This window comes from Nicotiana sylvestris, chromosome 2 (assembly GCF_000393655.2).
Source record: "Nicotiana sylvestris chromosome 2, ASM39365v2, whole genome shotgun sequence".
NCBI lineage: Eukaryota > Viridiplantae > Streptophyta > Magnoliopsida > Solanales > Solanaceae > Nicotiana > Nicotiana sylvestris.
Window position 1 is genome coordinate 12,229,503 of NC_091058.1, and position 20,318 is coordinate 12,249,820.

The following is a 20,318-nucleotide window of genomic DNA, read 5'->3' on the forward strand; positions in this document are numbered from 1 at the left end:
AAGTTTTCATAATCAGTTGGTCAAGATGGTTCGCGCATCGATAATAAATGAAAAGGTTTTTCGTTTATATGGCTCATGGAACCCTCCTTGACCATTTGTACGAAACTGGTAATGCTCCCCTTTCGTGGAATAAGGGCTACGACATCTTGCATTCTAAATGCGAAAGGAATGTAGAACCTCTACACTAGTACTAGACACGATTTTCACCACAAATTGAAGTCCACAAAAGGGTAGCTCCGGTACCTAATTTTGGTAATCAAAAGTAAGTAAATTGAAGACGAAATTATTTGTTTATTACATGGACTTATATGCAGGAACAAGTGCAATGGGGCGCAGTTCTTGATACCTGGACAAGTATAACAAAACGGGATCCAACTGTCGGGAAAAACCAAATCGAAGAATCTAAAGGCTTCAAAACAAGAGTTGCATTGAAATGAACTTGCATTTGATCAAGAATTCATCTATGCATATAGATTAATATTACATTTATCTGGCAAAAATCATTTAAGAATATATTCTTCATCCTCCTTGTAGTGATTGATTACAATCAATGAATATTGCATTTATCCGGCAAAAATCGTTTAAGAATACTGTGAGTAAATCCCAAAGAAAATCAATTGTGGTAGGCCAGATACTTGGATTCCAAGTCAGCTTATGTATCACTGTCATCTATACGGACAACTAATCAGGAGAGCTAGCACGGTCTTGATATCTCCAGCTCCAAAATTGTATGGCAGTAATATAAGAAAAACCCTACCGCATGAAGAGTCATCTGGCAGCTAGCTCTATCAACCTATTCATTTACTGCACACAAGCGTTCTGCCAAAAAAAAATCATGTTTCAGGAAAATTTATTGAACAAGATGCACGTTTCATATCTTCATGTTAAAAAAAAAAATAGCAGTAGCTTATCAAATATTAGGATACAAATGCGACACTCGAGTATTTTAACAAGGCTTTTCTCTTTTTTAATTGGCAATGATATCGTCAAAAATGGAGAACCAATTGGGTGTTATTTTTTGCCTAGAATCAAGAATTAGAGCAACAGATCTTCTCTCTTTTATGAATATGCATTTGTCACAACTAGAGTGCGAACTGGATATTTTTGTTTGCCCACTAAGCTACAAAGGACATATTAGTGAACATCTGATCCAGATAAAAAGGCTTGTTTCAAGGGAAGCATGATGGAGCAGCCGAGCAGACATGCAAACTCTTTATACTAATCAGAGCTAATAGGCCACAAAATCTATATGTAAACAGATTAGGCACAGTTTTTTTGATCAAGAGGTAAAACAGATTGGGCACAGTAACTGGAGCATCAATAAAACTGATAATAAAACATAAAGAACAGCAAAGCACACATCAAGTCAGTGGGAGGCCAAATTTCATAGATAAATTTATTGTAATAGTGAATGATAACAAGTATTTTCAGGTCACAACTGTCCTTTAAAGGCATCAAGATCAATCACAAAATCAGAATGTTGTGAATAGAAGGTCCCATATAAACTCGCAAAAATCAAGTACAACACCTACCACTCTGATTCAATTGGACACATCCATAGTAGCAACACATTAGGTTTATAAATCACACTTAAACTTCCAAACAAATTGTGATTTATTGCTCACGAGGTAGTAAAAATTAAAGGAAAAAGAAGAAGAGGTTAAGATCATACTGAGATATTCATAGGCAAGTATCATGGAGGTTCCCCATGCTGACATGCTGACAAATCTTGGACCTAATCCCCTATAAAATCCTGTCCAACCATCCTCGGCAATCAACTGCTTCACTACTTGACGTGCAGTAGGTCTCGTGTCGTGTCCCATCACCTGTAGTGCATGAACAACAAGATCCTTAAATAACAAGACTCCAAAACTGAGACTAATTACAGGACAATGCAAGAGCACAAAATAGTGTGGCTAGAGCTTTAAAAGGAATTGCTTCTCAACACTCTCATTTATGTGTCCAACCACCAAAGGATGAGACCAAAGGGAAAAGAGATGCATAGCCTGGACAATATGGAAAGAAAGAAATAAGAGGTGTTTTGAAGGCAAAAAGGAGGAGGTGCAGTCTGTGAAATATAAATGTTTACGCTACTTGTACTACTGAAGAGATGGGAGTGTTGTATTGGATCTTCAAAACATGCTGGACATGCTTGATAACTTAGCTTTCTAGTGTTTTATAACCAGCATTATCTTTGTACTATCACAGTATCAGCTTGATACTGTTTTTTCTAATAAAATCATACATCATCACAATGAAAAAGAAAAAAGGAAAAAAGACCGAGAGAGAGAAAAGAGAATATCCACAATTTCTATGCAAATGAAGGAAGCAGCTATTAATGCAAAATTGTGCACAGCAATCTGTAGGAAACAAAACGAACACCTAAGTCCTAACTCATCTAAAGGTACTACAATGCCTCTTGCGAAAGCTTAACACTTGCAAATACTTAACACAAAAACTAATCAAGGGTAAACAGTACGGAAAATTTTGAAAAGTGTAGAAAAATCAGTCACCGTTTTGAAGAAATAGTTCATAACAGAAAACAGAGGTAATACCTGCAATCGAGTTTTAATGGTGTCCAATGGAGTTGTTATGCAAGATGCAGTAGCACCTGCAATGATCCCACCAGCAGCTTGAACTGCCACTATTTTCCCCTGGCCGGGAGCAGGCCCACCATGCTCAGTTCCATTATCCAAGAGCCTGCTGATAGATACCAAAAGCAATTGATAAGCCACAAAAAGTTACCCAACAGAAATCTATAGAACAACAATACTTGGCGATGCAACCCAATACAAAGGTATAGCAGGAACGCGAACAGTAGAAAAGGGAAAGTCCACTCTTAAAGAATTTTGGAAGATCGGCATTGTCATGTCTCACCTCCATATGAAACGCTGGCTCGAGCCATAACTTGCCCACCATACAGCACTGGATGGGGAATATGTTATAACAGATAGACCAAACCCTCTGTATAGTCCACGAACACCTTCTGACTTCAGAACCTTGCGAGCAACATCCAAGCCACCATTGTAGCTTGCGTGGCCTGAGTATCCTTGCACCATTAACCTTTGACTAACCTATTTCCATCCGATTTCATGACATTAGTTTTCGAAACTTGAAAAAACTCATCCACAAAATTGTGACTGACTGGAGTAGAAAGCAGGGCAATAACAACAAAATAAGGAAGACCATAAATGTCAGAAACACGACTTATTTGTAAATTACTTTGCTATGCTCAATTCAGCCAAATGTAGTTAATATTCTAATGCAAATTCTAGTAAATGACAAAAAGAATGAAGAGCAATCTGATAATTTAAGAAAACATTCTTCAGATGAAATCAGATATTTAATCTAGCTACACGTGGATTTTTAGAGAATAAATTACGTCGGATTTACAATCCACTAGTCCAAGTCATTAAGCCTCTATTATGAAAAGAGAATGTAGAGATAAAGGCCATACTATGTCAATTGGAACAAAGACAGATTGTGAACAGAGAGACGCCAGCATGCCAGCAACGCCATTTGCTATAGCTGCCTGTATAGGTTCTGATAGTTTGAATGGTTCAACCATCTTAAAGGCAGCCACCTTAGTGGTCTCTAGTGCTGTGAGAAATATAATCCTGGCGGGAATCGCCCCAGTAATGACCGTTCCAAAACCTCTATATAAACCAGGAACACCATCGTTTCGCAATATGCCCCTGACAACAGAAAATGCATTGTCTTTCGCAGCAGTATTGGTTGCAACTTGCATTCTAGTCTTGATAACGGAAATGGGGTAGAGCGCAACAGTAAGCCCTGTAAATATCCCAGCTCCCACAACATAGAACTTACTCTTATCAAGCCTGCAGAAGAGGTGGAAGATATGAAGAGAAGTCCAAAAGAAAAAAAGAGAGCTTAAAAATAAAAGGAGAAAGCCTGCATAAAAGCAAAGAAATTATCCCTACCGGACAGTACATCCTTAAAAGATTAAGAGCAATGCAAACGTATCCTGCATGACCTTAAACAGTTATCCTATAAGATAGAGAAACTTAAACTAAGTTATTAGAATACATAACTTTGAAGGCCTGAAATCCACCAGAGAGAGAAGCTGAAGATCCTACATTCTAATGATTTTTCCAAAATCTCAGAAAATGAGCTAATCTAGAACAACTTGTTTTTTAAGATGACAGAGTAATCGGTCTGCCGCAACCCATAGGACCAACCGGAGCCTCCGGAACTCGGGGATAATAGACCCACCCTGTACCCTTCTCCACTTAAAATACCAAGCTTAGCTCACATGACACAAGGCTCGAACCTATGACCTAAGTCACAAGTCCCTCAACCTTTGCCACTTGAACTAAGACTGGGGGCAATCTACAACCTTTTGTCTACTAAATGTGCAAACTAAGAAATATAATATAGTAATACTACCCACCACATTTATTCCGGTGATAAATATACAGTTTAAGCCTTCCTACTGTTCAATTTTGAACCCCAATCACTATTATACACAGGATTGGAGGGGGGACAGAGTACAATAGTCTCCCTTTGGTTTTGCAGGACAATTATTTAGAGACATATACTTTTTTTAACCACAAATAACAAGTCTCAGTGTCAAAATCCTGAATAATTTACCTAATTACATTTTCTCAAATAAATTTCAACCTCCAGAATATTATGAGTCCCAACTAGCAACCCTTGGTTTTCATGTTTAATTCACAGTGAATAAGAGAATTGCAAATAGATTTCTGCTAATTACTTAAAAAACTAGTTATTAATTTCCATAATTCGACACGTTATTAATTGCAATCTGCAAGACCGATAATCATTTCCTATAATTAAACACATAATAATCATTCAATCATACGGATGGGAGAAAAACATTAAAATGACAAAAACAAAATTGAGGAGTCGTATATTAAGACAAAATAAATCGAAGAAATGAAAGGAAGCTTTACTTGTCCCAGTTAATCTCGGTTTGGTCAAAAGACTTCCTTCTAGATCCAGCAACCTCCATTTTAGGGTCCCCGAAATTAAAATAACTGCTCAAAACCCTAACTCGGCTAACATGTAAAACAGCGACTCATTATTTTTTCAGGAGGACAGCAACAAAATTGCCAAATAAATTTGAAAATGGGACTCTGAATAAGTAATTCTTTGCAACGAATATTCTAATTGGAGAAGTTTCTTGGAGGAAAAGCACCGACCAAATTGGTCAATATAATGCTCCTCCTACGAATACAACTTCTTAAAGAGTTTTATTTTATATTTGTTTTTTGGCTGTAAAATGAGATTTGGAAACAGAAATGTTGTTAGGTCTTTGTTGGCGCCTGGTTCCTCATGCGGCGTGGGATTGGGCGCCTCTAGGAACACGTCTTAAGATGCCTTGGCTTTTCTTTTTTCTTTTTTTTTCCTTCTTCCCCCCCCCCCCCTCCTTTTTTTACAGTATTGAATTATTCTAAACCGGGCAACCCAAAAAATATTTAAGACGCCTTAAAACATAAAATTATAATCTTAAAAATAATGGTACACATAAATTGATAGTGTCATCATAAAACCCAACCCAAACAAATGTGTTTGATTTTCTAAAACCAACAGATAAACTACATATGTCGCGTAGGCTACATGATTACTTGTTGCAGCCTTTTGTCACGTCCTTAGTTGTTAACTAAGTACACGTGCGACACTTAATAACTTACTCATAATCTTGCACAACTTGCTCGCGTTCTTGCTATGTCAAGTCACCCTTACTACACTCAAGATCGCTAAGAGAATGGAAGAAAGAACACAAGAGAATTGTTAAAGAAAATTTTGTATTAGAGAGAACTTGAATTGTTTGCTTGGTTGATGAATTACAAATGAATGCCCCCTATTTATACTAATCACCTAGGGGCTAATATGTAAATAATAATTATTCTACAAGTTCTTTCATATTTACAACTAAGTTCATTCTCTAGAATATTCTACACACCTAGATTCTTCTAAAGACTTTCCTAACAATTCTATAGGGTTTTAGGTCTTCCTAAGGAAACCTCTATATTTCTCTAGAATTTTCCTACAAATGTATAAATATCTAGAACTTTTCTAAAGAAATTCTCCATAGTTCTAGAATATTTCACCAAGATCTTTTCCCTAACTTATGTAACCCTTCCATATAGCAAAAATATATGTCAAGTGGCACTTATGTGGCATGATGGTGTGGCGGGTCATGACACTGTCCCCCACCCAATTTTGTGTCGCTCTCAGCACAAAGCATCGACACATATGCGCGCACCTCGCCTTGGCGTCGCTAGAGATCTTTGTCCATTAGCCATGATGCCCTATGAAGCGGTTCTCCTTCCCATTTCACAAGGTACTGGCTACCTTTCTTCTTACTCTCACACCTCCTTTTTCCGCCCCCGCTAGGGTACAAAGGAGTTTTTTCCAATTAAAGGACAATCGAAACGGGATTTGTTTATTTATTTCAGAGTCGCCACTTGGGAGATTTAGGGTGTCCCAAGTCACCAATTTTAATCCCGAATCGAGGAAAAGAATGACTCTGTATTACAGTCTGCGCACCAGAAATCCGGATAAGGAATTCTGTTAACCCGGGAGAAGGTGTTAGGCATTCCCGAGTTCCGTGGTTCTAGCACGGTCGCTCAACTGTCATATCTGGCTTAAATATCTGATTTTTATACAATTATGAGCTCATGTGCAAATTTTATCTTTTTACCGCTTTTATTATTGTTATTATTATTTTTAAAAAATGTGAACATCGTTTAAAAACATGTCTTTGGATTGCGTCACATAAAATGCACCCGCGATCCGGAACGTATTTTTATTCAATGTTTTGGGATTTGGATTTTGGTAGCATGAAATGCACACCCGAATTTAAGAAAGTAAGCTTATTAAAATGCGCGCCTAAAGCAATTAGCGTGTTATTATTTCTGGGTAAGGCCGTGGAATTTTGCTAAACGGCTCATCCCAAAGTCTAATTAATTTTAATTAAACATTTTATGAGGGCCCCGCAATCTATACATTTTATTAAGTGAGGCTCGTCTAGGCCTAATCTTAAAAGTTAATCATAAAACCCTCGGAAGGTGATCAAAGCATTTAAAGGAAATAAGAACGGTTTGAGATTATTTGAAGCCCGAGTCATGTGGAACTGGGGCAAGTAAAACATAAAGAAAACCGTTAAATGCAAGATATTAACCCATTAACTCATTAACCGTTAAACCGCAGTATAGCCTAGCTTCTTGTTTTCTTTTAAGCAAGGTGTAACAAGGAGACCGGTAAGCAGTAGTAATAGCATGCAACAACAGTAACAATGCAGTCTCACGGTAGTCCCAGCTACCAAAAACTTCCCGAACTACATTGACCTGATTCCTGTTTAGCCCAGGATATGTAGGAAACCTTTGAAGCATTAACCTTTGAAGGGATGCGTCGCTGCTGGGACGTACTGCTGCTACTGCTTCGGCGCTGCAGCTACTGCTTCGGCTACGAACATCAGAAGAAGCTCGTCGAGTACTCCGTGTGAAGCATTTTTTGAAAAAGATTTGACCGAACCTTTGCTTTAAAGGTTTCCTACATATCCTGGGCTAAACAGGAATCAGGTCAATGTAGTTCGGGAAGTTTTTGGTAGCTGGGACTACTGTGGGACTGCATTGTTACTGTTGTTGCATGCTATTACTACTGCTTACCGGTCTCCTTGTTACACCTTACTTCAAAGAAAACAAGAAGCTAGGCTATACTGCGGTTTAAAGCCATGTCTCATTTTATTTTATGAGGAAAATCATTTTATTTCCGGGTCGACGAGCTGCTATGTTGTTTGGATGGGGAATATGAAGGCAGTGACAGTGGCGTGAAGCAGCTGGAACGAAGGAGGGGAAGTAACCAGGGACTTGGCTTCCATGACTGCTTGGAGCTTCCATGACCGCTTCCATGACTGCTTGGAGCTGGTTATGGCGACGAGGTCTGTTTGGGTTTGTTTGGAGGTGGACGATGGCGGACAGCAGTAGTCCATGGCGGACGTCAAGATGGCGATGATGAGGGTGGTCGGGGTGGACGAAAAGAAAGGTAAAGGCAGCCATGAGAGGTCTTCATTTTGGTGATGGAGAAGAAGAAACCAAGGTTGGGGGGGGATGGTTTTCCTTAGTTTTAGGGTTTTTTGTCTTGTCTTTTCTTTTTTGTTTTGTGTTAGGACAAAAATGAAGAGTGGGTGTTGGGTTAATGGGGCGGACCGGGTCTATCCGGTCTGAAGTGGACTGGGTCATGGGGAAGATTGGGCAATTATTTGGGCCTATGGTTTGAAAATTGAAGAAGTGGCCCAATCCGATTTTTCTTTGTATTTTTGTTCTCTTTTTCTTCTTTTATTTTCTAAAACTAAATTATATAAATACTTAAATTATTATTAAGAACTAAATTAAGTTATAAAAGCGCAAATTAACTCCCAATAACAATTAACGCACAATTAAGTAATAATTAAGCATAAAATTGTTCATTTGGACATTAAATGCTAAAAATGCAAAAGATGCCTATTTTTGTAATTTTTAATTTTTGTAAAACTAATTTAATTACTAACAATTGTAGAATTAAATCCTACATGCAAAATGCGACATATTTTTGTATTTTTTATTAATTTAACAAATAAGCAAACACAGACAAATACAAATAATTATCCAAAAATATCACAAAATCTCACAAAATTGCACACCAAGGAAAATCATTTTATTTTGATTTTTTTTGGGAGTAATTCTCATATAGGGCAAAAATCACGTGCTTACAGTTACGCCGTTTGTACTTTGGACAGCTAGCAATGATGGCCTCCATCCTCCGCCCATCGGATGCCCGTCCTTGCTCTTGGCTTGAATCTTCCCGCGACTCAACCAAGTCTAGCAGCTTCTCAAACATCGAGTCCATGCTTCCACTCCCCATTTTGCTGCCCTCCATGGTCCAGCCTTACTGGCAAACTTGAACCCTCTGCTTGGTGCATCGTCTGGGTCCGATAGCATGCCATCACTTTATAACTTGCCATCCTTTTCAACTATGTCCGTCCAACATTTCTTGCTCCCACTATGCTCCATTTGATGGTGCCAAGATAGGCTTTGGAATCCCTTACTTTCGGTTTAGATTCCAAGCGCATCCCTCCAATGCAGGCGGTTTCTCCTATGTCACCCTTATGTGCTTGAGCAAAGTTCTCTATCATTGCTGCAAGCTTCCCCAACTCTGGGCATTCACTTGCCCGATATGACCCTTTGCAGAAGTAGCACTCTCCCTTAGGCACGCACTCCCTACCATTTTCCGGCCCCTTGCCGTTTCTCTTGAGCCCCTGTCCATTATGGGATGGCCTCTTGCCATTACCCTTGTATACCTCGGCTATGCATTTCCCGCTGTCCTCATCATGATCTCCCTCATACCTCTTGGCGTTGCCTTCTTTGGACTTGGCAGGTTACATCTTGAAGTCAACAAGTGACAAGGCTACTCCGATGGCCTCGTTCACGTTGGCTATTTGATGTCTTCTTAACTAATGCTTTGCTCAATTTTGCAACCCATCCATGAAGCAGAAGAGGAAATCTTCCTCGGACAATGACGGGATTTGCAGTATTAAGGTAGTGAACTCGCGTACATACTCCCGAATTGTGGCGTCTATCGGAGCTCCCTTAGCTTCCGACAGTCTGCCACCTCGCGTGCAACCCGCGCACCACCATACTGCTTTCGCTTAGGGACCTTCCCGTTGATCCCTTCTGCAAGTACCAAGCCCTTGGTAATTCCGACCATGATTCCTACAAAATTTCCTTCTAGCAATCTCTTGGATTCTTTCTAACATTCCTTAGTCATAACCTTTGCTTTGATACCACGCTGTCACGTCCTTAGTTATTAACTAAGTATACGTACGACACTTGGCAACTCGCTCACGATCTTACACAACTTGCTCACGTTCTTGCTATGCCAAGTCAGCCTTACTACACTCAAGATCGCTAAGAAATGTTAGAACACATGAGAATTGCTAAAGGAAGCTTTTGTAGTAGAGAGAACTTGATTGTTTTGCTTGGTTGATGAATTACAAATGAATGCTCCATATTTATACTAATCACCTAGGGGATCATATGTAAATAATAATTATTCTACAAGTCCTTTCATATTTACAACTAAGTCCCTTCTCTAGAATATTCTACACAGTTAGACTCTTCTAAAGACTTTCATAACAATTCTATAGGGTTCTAGGTCTTCCTAAGGAAACTTCTATATTTCTCTAGAACTTTCCTACAAATACATAGATATATAGAACTTTTCTAAGGAAATTCTCCATAGTTCTAGAATATTCCACTAAGATCTTTTCCCTAACTTATGTAACCCTTCCATATAGCAAAAATATATGCCAAGTGGAACATATGTGGCATGATGGTATGGCGGGTCATGACACTCTCCCACACCCAATTTTGTGTCGCCCTCGTCACAAAGCATCGACACATATGCGCGCACCTCGCCTTGGCGTCGCCAGAGATCTTTGTCCATTAGCCATGATGCCCTATGAATCAGTTCTCCTTCCCATTTCACAAGGTACTGGCTACCTTTCTTTTTATGCCGTTTGTACTTTGGACAGCTAGCAATGATGGCCTTCATCCTCCGCCCATAGGATGCCCCTCCTTGCTTCTGGCCTGAATCTTCCCATGACTCAACCAAGTCTAGCAGCTTTTCAAGCATCGAGTCCATGTTTCCACTCCCTATTTGGCTGCCCTCCATAGTCCAGCCTTACTGGTAAACTTGAACCCTCTGCTTGGTGCATCGTTTGAGTCTGATAGTTTGCCATCACTTTATAACTCGCCATCCTTTTCAACTATGTCCGTCCAACATTTCTTGCTGCCACCATGCTCTATTTTCATGGTGCCAAGATAGGCTTTGTAATCCCTTATTTTCGGTTTAGATTCCAAGGGCATCCCTCCAGTGCAGGCATTTTGTCCTGTGTCATCTTTATGTGCTTGAGCAAAGTTCCTTATCATTGCTGCAAGCTTCCCCAACTCTGGGCATTCACTTGCCCGATGTGACCCTTTGCAGAAGTAGCACCCTCCCTTAGGCACATACTCCCTACCATTTTCCGTCCCCTTGTCATTTCTCTTGGGCCCCTGTCCGTTATGGAATGGCCCCTTGCCATTATCCTTGTATACCTCGGCTATGCATTTCCTGTTGTCCTCATCATGATCTCCCTCATCCCTCTCGGTGTTGCTTTCTTTGGACTTGGCAGGTTCCATCTTGAAGTCAATAAATGATTAGGCTACTCCGATGGACCCATTCACGTTGGCTATTTGATGTCTTCTTAACTTATACATTGCCCAATTTTGCAACCCATCCATGAAATAGAAGAGGAAATCTTCCTCGGACAATGACGAGATTTGCAGCATTAAGATAGTGAACTCGCGTACATACTCCCGAATTGTGGCCTATGTTGGAGCTCCCTCAACTTCCGCCAGTCTGCCACCTCGCGTGCAGCCCGCGCACCACCATACTGCTTTCGGTTAGGGACCTTCGCATTGATCCCTTCTGCAAGTACCAAGCCCTTGGTAATTCCGGCCATGATTCATACAAAATTTCCTTCTAGCAAACTCTTGTATTCTTTCTAACATTCCTTAGTCATAACCTTTGCTCTGATACCACGTTGTCACGTCCTTAGTTATTAACTAAGTACACATGTGTCACTTGGAAACTCGCTCACGATCTTGCACAATTTGCTCACGTTCTTGCTATGCCAAGTCAACCTTACTACACTCAAGATCGCTAAGAAATGTTAGAACATATTAGAATTGCTAAAGGAAGCTTTTGTAGTAGAGAGAACTTGATTGTTTTGCTTGTTTGATGAATTACAAATGAATGCCCCCTATTTAGACTAATCACTTAGGGGATAATATATAAATAATAATTATTCTGCAAGTCCTTCCATATTTACAACTAAGTCCCTTCTCTAGAATATTCTACACAACTAGATTCTTTTAAGGACTTTCCTAACAATTCTATAGGGTTCTAGGTCTTCTTAAGGAAACCTCTATATTTCTCTAGAACCTTCCTACAAATGCATAAATATCTAGAACTTTTCTAAAGAAATTCTCCATAGTTCTAGAATATTCCACCAAGATCTTTTCCCTAACTTATGCAACTCTTCCATATAGCAAAAATATATGCCAAGTGGCACCTATGTGGCATGATGGTGTGGCGGGTTATGGCACTTTTCTTCAGATATTAATAAAACAACAGCGAATAAAAGTAGTATTGGTCTCTGATAAAACTGAAATATTTGTTGGGATATGATGTATTACATTATCTAGTTAGATGTAAGACGACATCTGATACCAATTGTTACATCATGCGCAAACCAAGTTTACAGCATATTCGGGTTTGGGGTTGTCCAACATATGTGTTGAAAGGGAAAGCGGATAAATTGGAATCAAGGACAGAAGTATGCATTTTTATTGGATATCCAAAAGGAGCTAAAGGCGGTTTGTTTTATTGTCCCAAAGAAAAGAAGGTAATTGTTACGACAAATGCCAGATTTTTAAAAGAGGATTATCTAGCGAACCATATTCCTAGAAGTAAACTAGTTTTACAGGAATTAAACAATGGAGTAACTAAAGACTCATCTCTAGAACGTATCTCGGAAGCCAGTATTGGCATACCACTGTATTATCGTAGTGGGAGAAATGTCAATAGGCAGCAGATTGCACAAGAGCAATTGCCTGACATCTCACTACCCCAAAATAGTGGGAGTAATGTTGAGCAACCTCAGATTGTTGAGCAACCTCAGATTGTTGAACAACCTGAAATTGTTATGCAACTTGCACTCCAAGAAGAAGTTAATGATATCTCAGCACCGCAAGGTGTGGAGGATAATATTGAGGCTTCAGTTCCAGAAAATGATATTGCGATTCAACAACAAAATCAGCATCCACCTGTAGTGACTAGTCGTAGTGGAGAATTATTAGAAAACCTCTCCGGTTTGCGCTCTTGGGAGAATCTTATGATAGATCCCTGAAGAACCTAATACAAAATCTATTAATTACGACGAAGAACTACATGATACAAATGTTGATAAATGGGTTGATGCTATGAAATCTTAAATAGAGTCCATGTACTCCAATCAAGTTTGGGATCTTGTAGAACCACCTACTGGAGTCAAACCCATAGGTTGTAGATGGATCTATAAGAAAAAAAGAGGAGTGGATGGAAAAGTGCAAACTTTTAAAGCTAGGCTTGTTGCAAAAAGGTTTACTCAAAAAGAAGGGATCGATTATGAGGAAACCTTTTCGCCGGTAGCCGTGCTTAAATCCATTAGGATTCGGTTATCCATTGCTGCTCATTACGATTATAAGATTTGGCAAATGGATGTCAAGCCGCTTTTCTGAATAGAAGTCTTGACGAGTGCATTTATATGGCACAACCAGTTGGTTTCATAAAAAGTGGCAATGAGCATATGTTGTGTAAATTAAAGAAATCCATTTATGGATTAAAACAAGCTTCTAGGGCATGGAACACTTGTTTTGACGCATCAATTATAACATTCGGTTTTGATCAATGTGAAAATGAGTCTCGTGTCTATAAGAAGTAGAATGGAGATAAAGTTACATTTTTGGTTTTGTACGTAGATGATATTTTGCTCATAGGAAATAATGTTAGCATGTTGAATTCAGTAAAAGAATGGTTGTCCTCACGTTTCGATATGAAAGACTTAGGACAAGCAGCACATATCTGTGGGATCAAGCTTATGCGAGATCGCAAGCAAAGGATATTATGCTTGTCCCAAGCACTTTATATTGATACTATTCTCACCAGGTTTAGCATGCAAGATTCCAAGAAAGGGTTTCTCCCTTTTAGACGTGGAATCTCTCTGTCAAAAGATAAGTCCCCAAAAACGACTGATGAGATAGAAAAAATGAAGGGTGTCCCTTATGCTTTTGCTATAGGGAGTCTTATGTATGCTATGCTATGTACTAGACCTGACATATGCGTTGTTGTTGGCATGGTTAGTATATTTCAGTCTAACCCTGGACTGTTGTTAAGCATATAATCAAGTACTTGAAGAGGACTATGGATTATATGTTGGTGTATCACTAAGGTGATCTTGCACCTGTTGGCTATACTGATTCAGATTTCCAGTCAGATAGAGACTCTAGAAAATCTACCCCAGGATATGTTTTTACCTTAGGAGGTGGATCCATAAGTTGGAGGAGCATCAAGCAATCATGTGTTGCTAATTCCACCATGAAAGCCGAATATGTGTCTGCATCTGAGGTAGCTAAAGAGGCTGTTTGGCTCAGAACTTTCTGAAAGAGCTTAATGTGGTTCCTTCAGTTCAAACACCAATTATACTTTATTGTGACAATAGTGGTGCAGTTGCAAACTCGAAAGAACCAATAAGCCATAAAAGGAGTAAGCATATTGAGCATAAATATCACTTAATTCAGGACATAACTCAGAGAGGTGATGCAAGAGTGCTGAAGATTGCGTCAGAGGACAATTTGGCAGACCCGTTTACAAAGAGCTTGACACAGAAGATTTTTGACAAGCGTGTAGAAGGAACGAGTGTTAGAGTAGTAGACGCATGGTTATGAGTCTAAGAGGGAGATTGTTGGGATATACTATTAACCATGCAGTTGAGACATAGTATTATATTTTATTCTTTATGGAACAATTATTTATTAGAATTATTCAATTCAATAAAGTACTATTTTAAATAGATCATTTATTACATGTGTGTCCTTTTAATTATATAGTAGGCAATTTAGTGTATGGAGTCTTAGCTCATGCACAGGAGATTAAATTATTGGTTCTCATAATTAATAAACTATGTTCACAATCAAAGATATTGTTGGACAAAATATCTTGATGATTGTAGCACAAGATTATAGTATAATTTGTCTTGATTATGGGAGTAGTTTTACTCCAACTTCTTGTCCTAGTATACTCAGTGTATATTGAACGGACCAAGTAGAGAAAAAATGTTTTTGTACTGAATATATAAAACATTTTCTCTAATTCATTAAATGAGCTTATACACCTAATCTTGATATAATTATTATGATCAATGTAATTTGTTTATTGTTTTGATTTATCAAAAGATACGACTCTATTTAGAGTTAGTGTATGCCTAATAGATTGGACAATAACGAATAACATTTGTGAATAATAATTAGTTGATAGAATCCATGACTCAGTTTTGAGTTTGATGATACCCCTTTATGTAAGCTTATGAGTTTTCATATGAAAACCCGACCGGTAGATTTTATATCCGTCACATGAAATATTTTAAGCGGAATTGTAAAGGATTTAATTAGTTGATTAAGTTAAATTTTCAGCGTTTTAATTTAATTAACTGGTATTTGAGATCTTAACATAGGGAGTTAAAATAAGTGTTATTGAATTTTCAAAATTCATATTGCGGAGTTCACTTGCAGTTTTTTAGTGAAATAAATTGCAATCAATTATAGTAAGAATTAATTCATGCTAATTTTGAATTAATACTATAATTGGTAACCTCTTATTATTTATGTGATCCCTGCTATACCTAGTAAAAACCTGGACAAGACTTGGGTAAATAACTCTATTAAAGGAATACTAATTTCACCCAATAACTCACCTTTTAGAGTTGTATTGTTCTTGCCCACCCAAAAGCAAAATCGTCCAAAGATTTTACCAGGCATATAGCAGAATACTGCAGCCCTGGATTCTTGCTGTTTGGAGGATTTGTACAACTATTTCAAGAGGTTAGTGTTTCTAATCCTGTTATTATTGTGCTGTCTAGTTTACATGTATTTGATGCCTGATTTGTATGCTTGTTCCGCTGCGCATGGTCTAACAATATTATCCCCGAAAAAAATATATACTAGTAAGTTTCAAGTGAGACAAAATATTTTCAAACCTCTTATATGAAAATGCAAATGTTTTTTAAGAAAATCTCAAAACTACACCAAACCAAAATCCGAATATTACTTGTTCCACGATTTTAAAGGGGAATGAAAGTCATGTCACTCTGGCCAATGGGCTGTTCCTACATGTTGGAGAATTTTACAGTCTTGATGTTTAATGATGACATCTGTTTGTATGGGCTAATCCCAGGCTCAATAACAGTAGAGTTAAAAACTTGTGGGCTGGCAAATCTTTTATGGGATTTTTTTTCTATATAATACAAAAAAAAAGTACAATATTTATCTGGTTGCTAAGTTTTTTTATTCATAAAAATAACTAAGTTTTTTTTAGAAGATATATACAAATTTGGTCAAAAGTACGACTTATATATAATTTGTATATAACTTTTTGTTGAACAGATTCGGTCAAAAGTTACAATTTACCTACAATTAAGATACAACTTGTATTTAATTTTTTATTTTATAAAATCTGGTCAAACACATATTACAGATAATTTATGTTAGTTGTATGTATTTTGTATGTTGTTTGTACACTTGACATACAATTTGCATATAATTTATTTATGTCTTCGTTTTCAAGTTTCAATATGAAATTCCAACCAAAATCAACTCTAATCTTCATCAAATTTTCTTAAAATTGAGATACAAACTCCAAAAGATATGCTCAACCATTTGCAACAACATTCAATCCAAACAAATACGGACAATTTTGCAAAATTCGATTTTCGAAGGGTGTCAATGAAATTTAAGCTCATGTCTTTACTGTCTAAATTAATTGTAATTATACAATCTTTAATTTTCTCCAGGCCTAAAATTTTCTATGTTTCTTCTGTCTACAATTCAAATCTGAGATTCTATTGGGCTGAGAAAGCCATTGCGAAAGGAAGAGCTGGAGGTCTATGTGCTACAACTGTTATCCTAAAGAACCCAAAGCATCCCCAAGGAAAGTGGAATGACATTCTGGAACTTGTTATTCTAAGGCCTGATATTGGAAACCTTGCTACAATTGAGAATCAAGAATTGGGGAGGAAGAAAGGGAGAGAAAATAGGAAAGATTGTAGTCTAATATTACATTGTATATAAATGATAAATATGTATATGAACCATCAAAGGATCTAGTGCCGTGGATGAGATTGCTCTTCCCTTAATCAGAGGTCTCGGATTCGAGCCCTGGGTATGGAAAAATCCTTGGTAGGGAGTGCTTCCCCCCGAATGGGGCCCTACGCGACCCGAATCCGGATATAGTTGGTCTCCAATGCGGGTACCGGACATCGGGTGGGAAACCAAAAAAAAGAAGAAGATAAATATGTATATGAAAATATAATTAAATGATAATCTCTTTAAGAGAGATAAATAAGATTATAGTGTAGCATAGATAGGTAAATTTTATTTTTTACGACTGCTCCTGATAAAAATTCAACAACTAAGCAGAATACTACAATTAAAGCTAAAATTAATTAACGAAAATAAAGAGATAGAAACTCTAGAAGGAATTAAAAGAACAGAGAGAATTTCAGACATTACTAAACGTAAATGGTGATAATTGGTGTATGAAATCAATCAACTCTAAAGAACGAAAAATAAGAATTAAAGATATAAAAAAAAAATTACCATCAAGAATCAAGTTTAAAGTAAATTCAAAGTTCAACCCAAAAAAAATAAGAGTTATATCATTGTATTGGTCTAAATTTGACGACTTGATAACGGTGGATAAACGAGATCGAAGAAGGGGTCGACCACGACATAACAACGGGGAGTCGTCCTCAGAAGGATTATTACCGAGGACGAGCAACCGGAGTAAAGAAATAGCGGCAGGATAGATACAGAGATGGACACAAGGAATATTCCTTATTTTGTACTTTTTAGGGTTTCTTGGGAATATCCTTTATAAATAGGAAGAGATAGAGAACAAAAAGGGGATCTGAACTTTTTGATAAGAACATATTGTAAAAGGTTGACTGAAAAGGATATACAAAAGTTGCCTTGTTCACAAGATCCAAAGATTCCTTATTCAACCTCACTTCTCGTCTTTCCACGTTAGGTGGAAGAATCATCCAAATCATATGATAATTGGGTGATAGGTTCTTTCTTATTACATTTATTGCATGTTTATGTCACAACATTTATTGCATGTTTATGTCACAACATTTATTGGTAATCATTGAGTATAAATCTACTATTCAATACTCTTAAACGCCGTTCATCTTACCAATATCCTATGACATTTGATCTAGAATTAATTATATTTAACTAAGATTCACCCTTTATTTCATCATAAATTAATTTAACAAAAGACTTAACGCTTTTTGGTCAAACAATCGTCACAAAAATATTTATCAATGTCAAAATATGCAAATGAACAACTCTAAAAAGAACTTAGACAGTACCACCCTTTCTGCCTTTCATGATTCTTAAGAGTTGCACACTGACGCTATCTAGTGTAGGAGAATAATTTTCTTTTTTCGGGGTGAATGAATGTCAAATCCCTTGGAAGGCCCACATGTTTTGTGTTTTTGTTTTTTGGTATGCACTGTTTTGTAGTAGCATGTATTTCCCCAAACTTTTGCTTAGTCAATGAATAAATTAAGATTGTATAAGGACAACAACCATATATATATCGTCAGCACCACCACAATTTCAATTGGTTCATTGTATTGTCACTTCCCTTCCCTTTATTTCCCCCCTTTAATCCTCATTGTTTCCAGCTGGATAGTGAGTTAGAGACACCCTCCTCTAAAGTTCCTTTATTCTCAATTTCTCACCCACAATTTACATTCAATTCCTAATGCGGATTTGCTGTAGTTTATGGGTTGCATATCATGGTTCCAACTTCCAATTTAGTCTTAAGATTAAATAGGTGATCATGGGCGTGCAGCGGAGCTAGAGTGCTGGGAGCGAGTTCGGCCGGATCCAGTAGTTTTGGTTCGAGTTTTATATTTGTTTTAAAAATGTATTGAATATGTATAAATATTAATTTAGAATCCCATAACTTAAAACGATTAGAATTTCGAATTTATAAACTTGAATCCTGACTTCATCTCTATGGGCATGTGACCCTTCCCCGCATCGTGATATTTTATTATTAGATAGGTGTAGGTTATTTATTTAACTAAAAATTCTCTCTTTTCTGATTATCATGTACTAATTATTATGCATTATTTAATAATTTGACAATCTCAAGTTCAGTTAACTACTTAAAAATGGGTCCCGTCTGATCCCAAATAGGCAAATACTAGTACTCTCTATGTTCAAGTTTATATGAACTTATTTCTTTTTTGGTCTGTTAAAAAAAAAATAATTCCTTTCTAAATTTGGTAACAATTTAGCTTAAACTTATAATTCTCCTTAATGAGAAGCTTTTATAACCACATAAATACTCTGAACCTTTTTTTGACTTGTTTAGGACCACAAATTCCATTTTTTTTATTTTTTCTTTAACTTTATGCCAAATCAAACCGGTTCACCGTTGGAACGGAGGGAGTACTAATTATTGACGATGACTGGGGGCGGGTGGGAGAAATCAGGATTTCTGAAATTTGCCATATTAGATATGCGCATCTTTGTTTCCTCTTTCTAAAAATAGCAAGAATCGCAAATAGAATGTTTTTATTTGGTATGTGGACCCTTATTTATTTTAGTTCCCTAATTCGCCTAAGACTATGTCCCAAAGGTAGCCTATATCCCAAGCAAACAATCTCCAACACCCAATTTAGTTTATTAAATTTGAACGCCAATGTGTAAGATTAAATTTACTAATGTCTTTCATTTCTCTTATTCGCGGAGTCTGCTTCCCAAAGATAAAACAAAAAATCCCCCAAGTAATTAGGGGTATCAATGGTTTGGTTCGGCTGGTTATTTCATAAAATTTATACCGTATTAATTTTTCGATTATTTTATTTTGTATCAGTATGGTTCGATTAATATTTTGGTATTTTAAAAAAAATTCTATGTAAGAGTCGCTAGTTGAAGTTAGAATGCGATAAATGTGTACTTGCATATGTTTTTTTTGGCAAAACTCTCTAGACGTCTTCACTCTCATACGAAAAAGATAGTAATTAAGTTGGGACTCAAGAATAAAGTTTATTAGAAGATTATTATCTAACAAGAGAAATCTAAATCATACGAGAGGAATGATATCCAATACCTTGTGGCTATCTAGATGTTGAAACTAATTTTGTTTCAATATGAGTAGTAAAATAGATTTGGAAGTTGGGATTTTGAGTATTAATTATTCGGTCACTTATAGCCATTCCATAATCCCAAGGCCGAAAAAAACATAATGCTTTGTTAGTTTCAAACTTACACAAAATATATTTTTCATATATAAATTTATTCGGTACGGTTCAATATTTTTTGGTTTATTTTTATAAAATTAAAAATCTACTCTATTAATCGGTACGACTATAAATTTATATAAGAACCTACGATTTTATTAAACGAACCTTAAAAATC

The 20,318-nt window shown here is 37.1% G+C and overlaps 1 protein-coding gene across 2 annotated transcripts; it reads right to left on the reverse strand.

Moving 5' to 3' along the window:
- Positions 1–407: 407 nt before the first annotated feature.
- Positions 408–5,347, reverse strand: LOC104215082 (uncharacterized). 2 transcript variants are annotated; one of them, XM_070167706.1, is made up of 6 exons: positions 4,935–5,347; positions 3,458–3,839; positions 2,878–3,074; positions 2,556–2,703; positions 1,673–1,826; positions 408–819 (listed from the first exon to the last, which is right to left on the reverse strand). In XM_070167706.1, the coding sequence occupies exons 1-6, from the start codon at positions 4,991–4,993 to the stop codon at positions 794–796; spliced, it is 966 nt and encodes a 321-aa protein (XP_070023807.1). In that variant the 5' UTR covers positions 4,994–5,347; the 3' UTR covers positions 408–793. The 2 variants fall into 2 exon arrangements, with proteins under 2 accessions (XP_070023807.1, XP_009763132.1); XM_009764830.2 differs by having other exon boundaries at positions 2,556–2,700; positions 4,935–5,210.
- Between the last annotated feature and the right edge of the window lie 14,971 nt (positions 5,348–20,318).

What these genes read in the sequence shown, in the direction of transcription:
- LOC104215082 (XM_070167706.1), bottom strand. Translation starts at nt 4,993, where the DNA reads ATGGAGGTTGCTGGATCTAGAAGGAAGTCTTTTGACCAAACCGAGATT. An exon ending in ACCGAGATTAACTGGGACAA is followed by an intron (nt 3,840 to 4,934) that starts GTAAAGCTTCCT and finishes CCTCTTCTGCAG; the next exon opens with GCTTGATAAGAGTAAGTTCT. An exon ending in AGCCAGCGTTTCATATGGAG is followed by an intron (nt 2,704 to 2,877) that starts GTGAGACATGAC and finishes GGTATCTATCAG; the next exon opens with CAGGCTCTTGGATAATGGAA.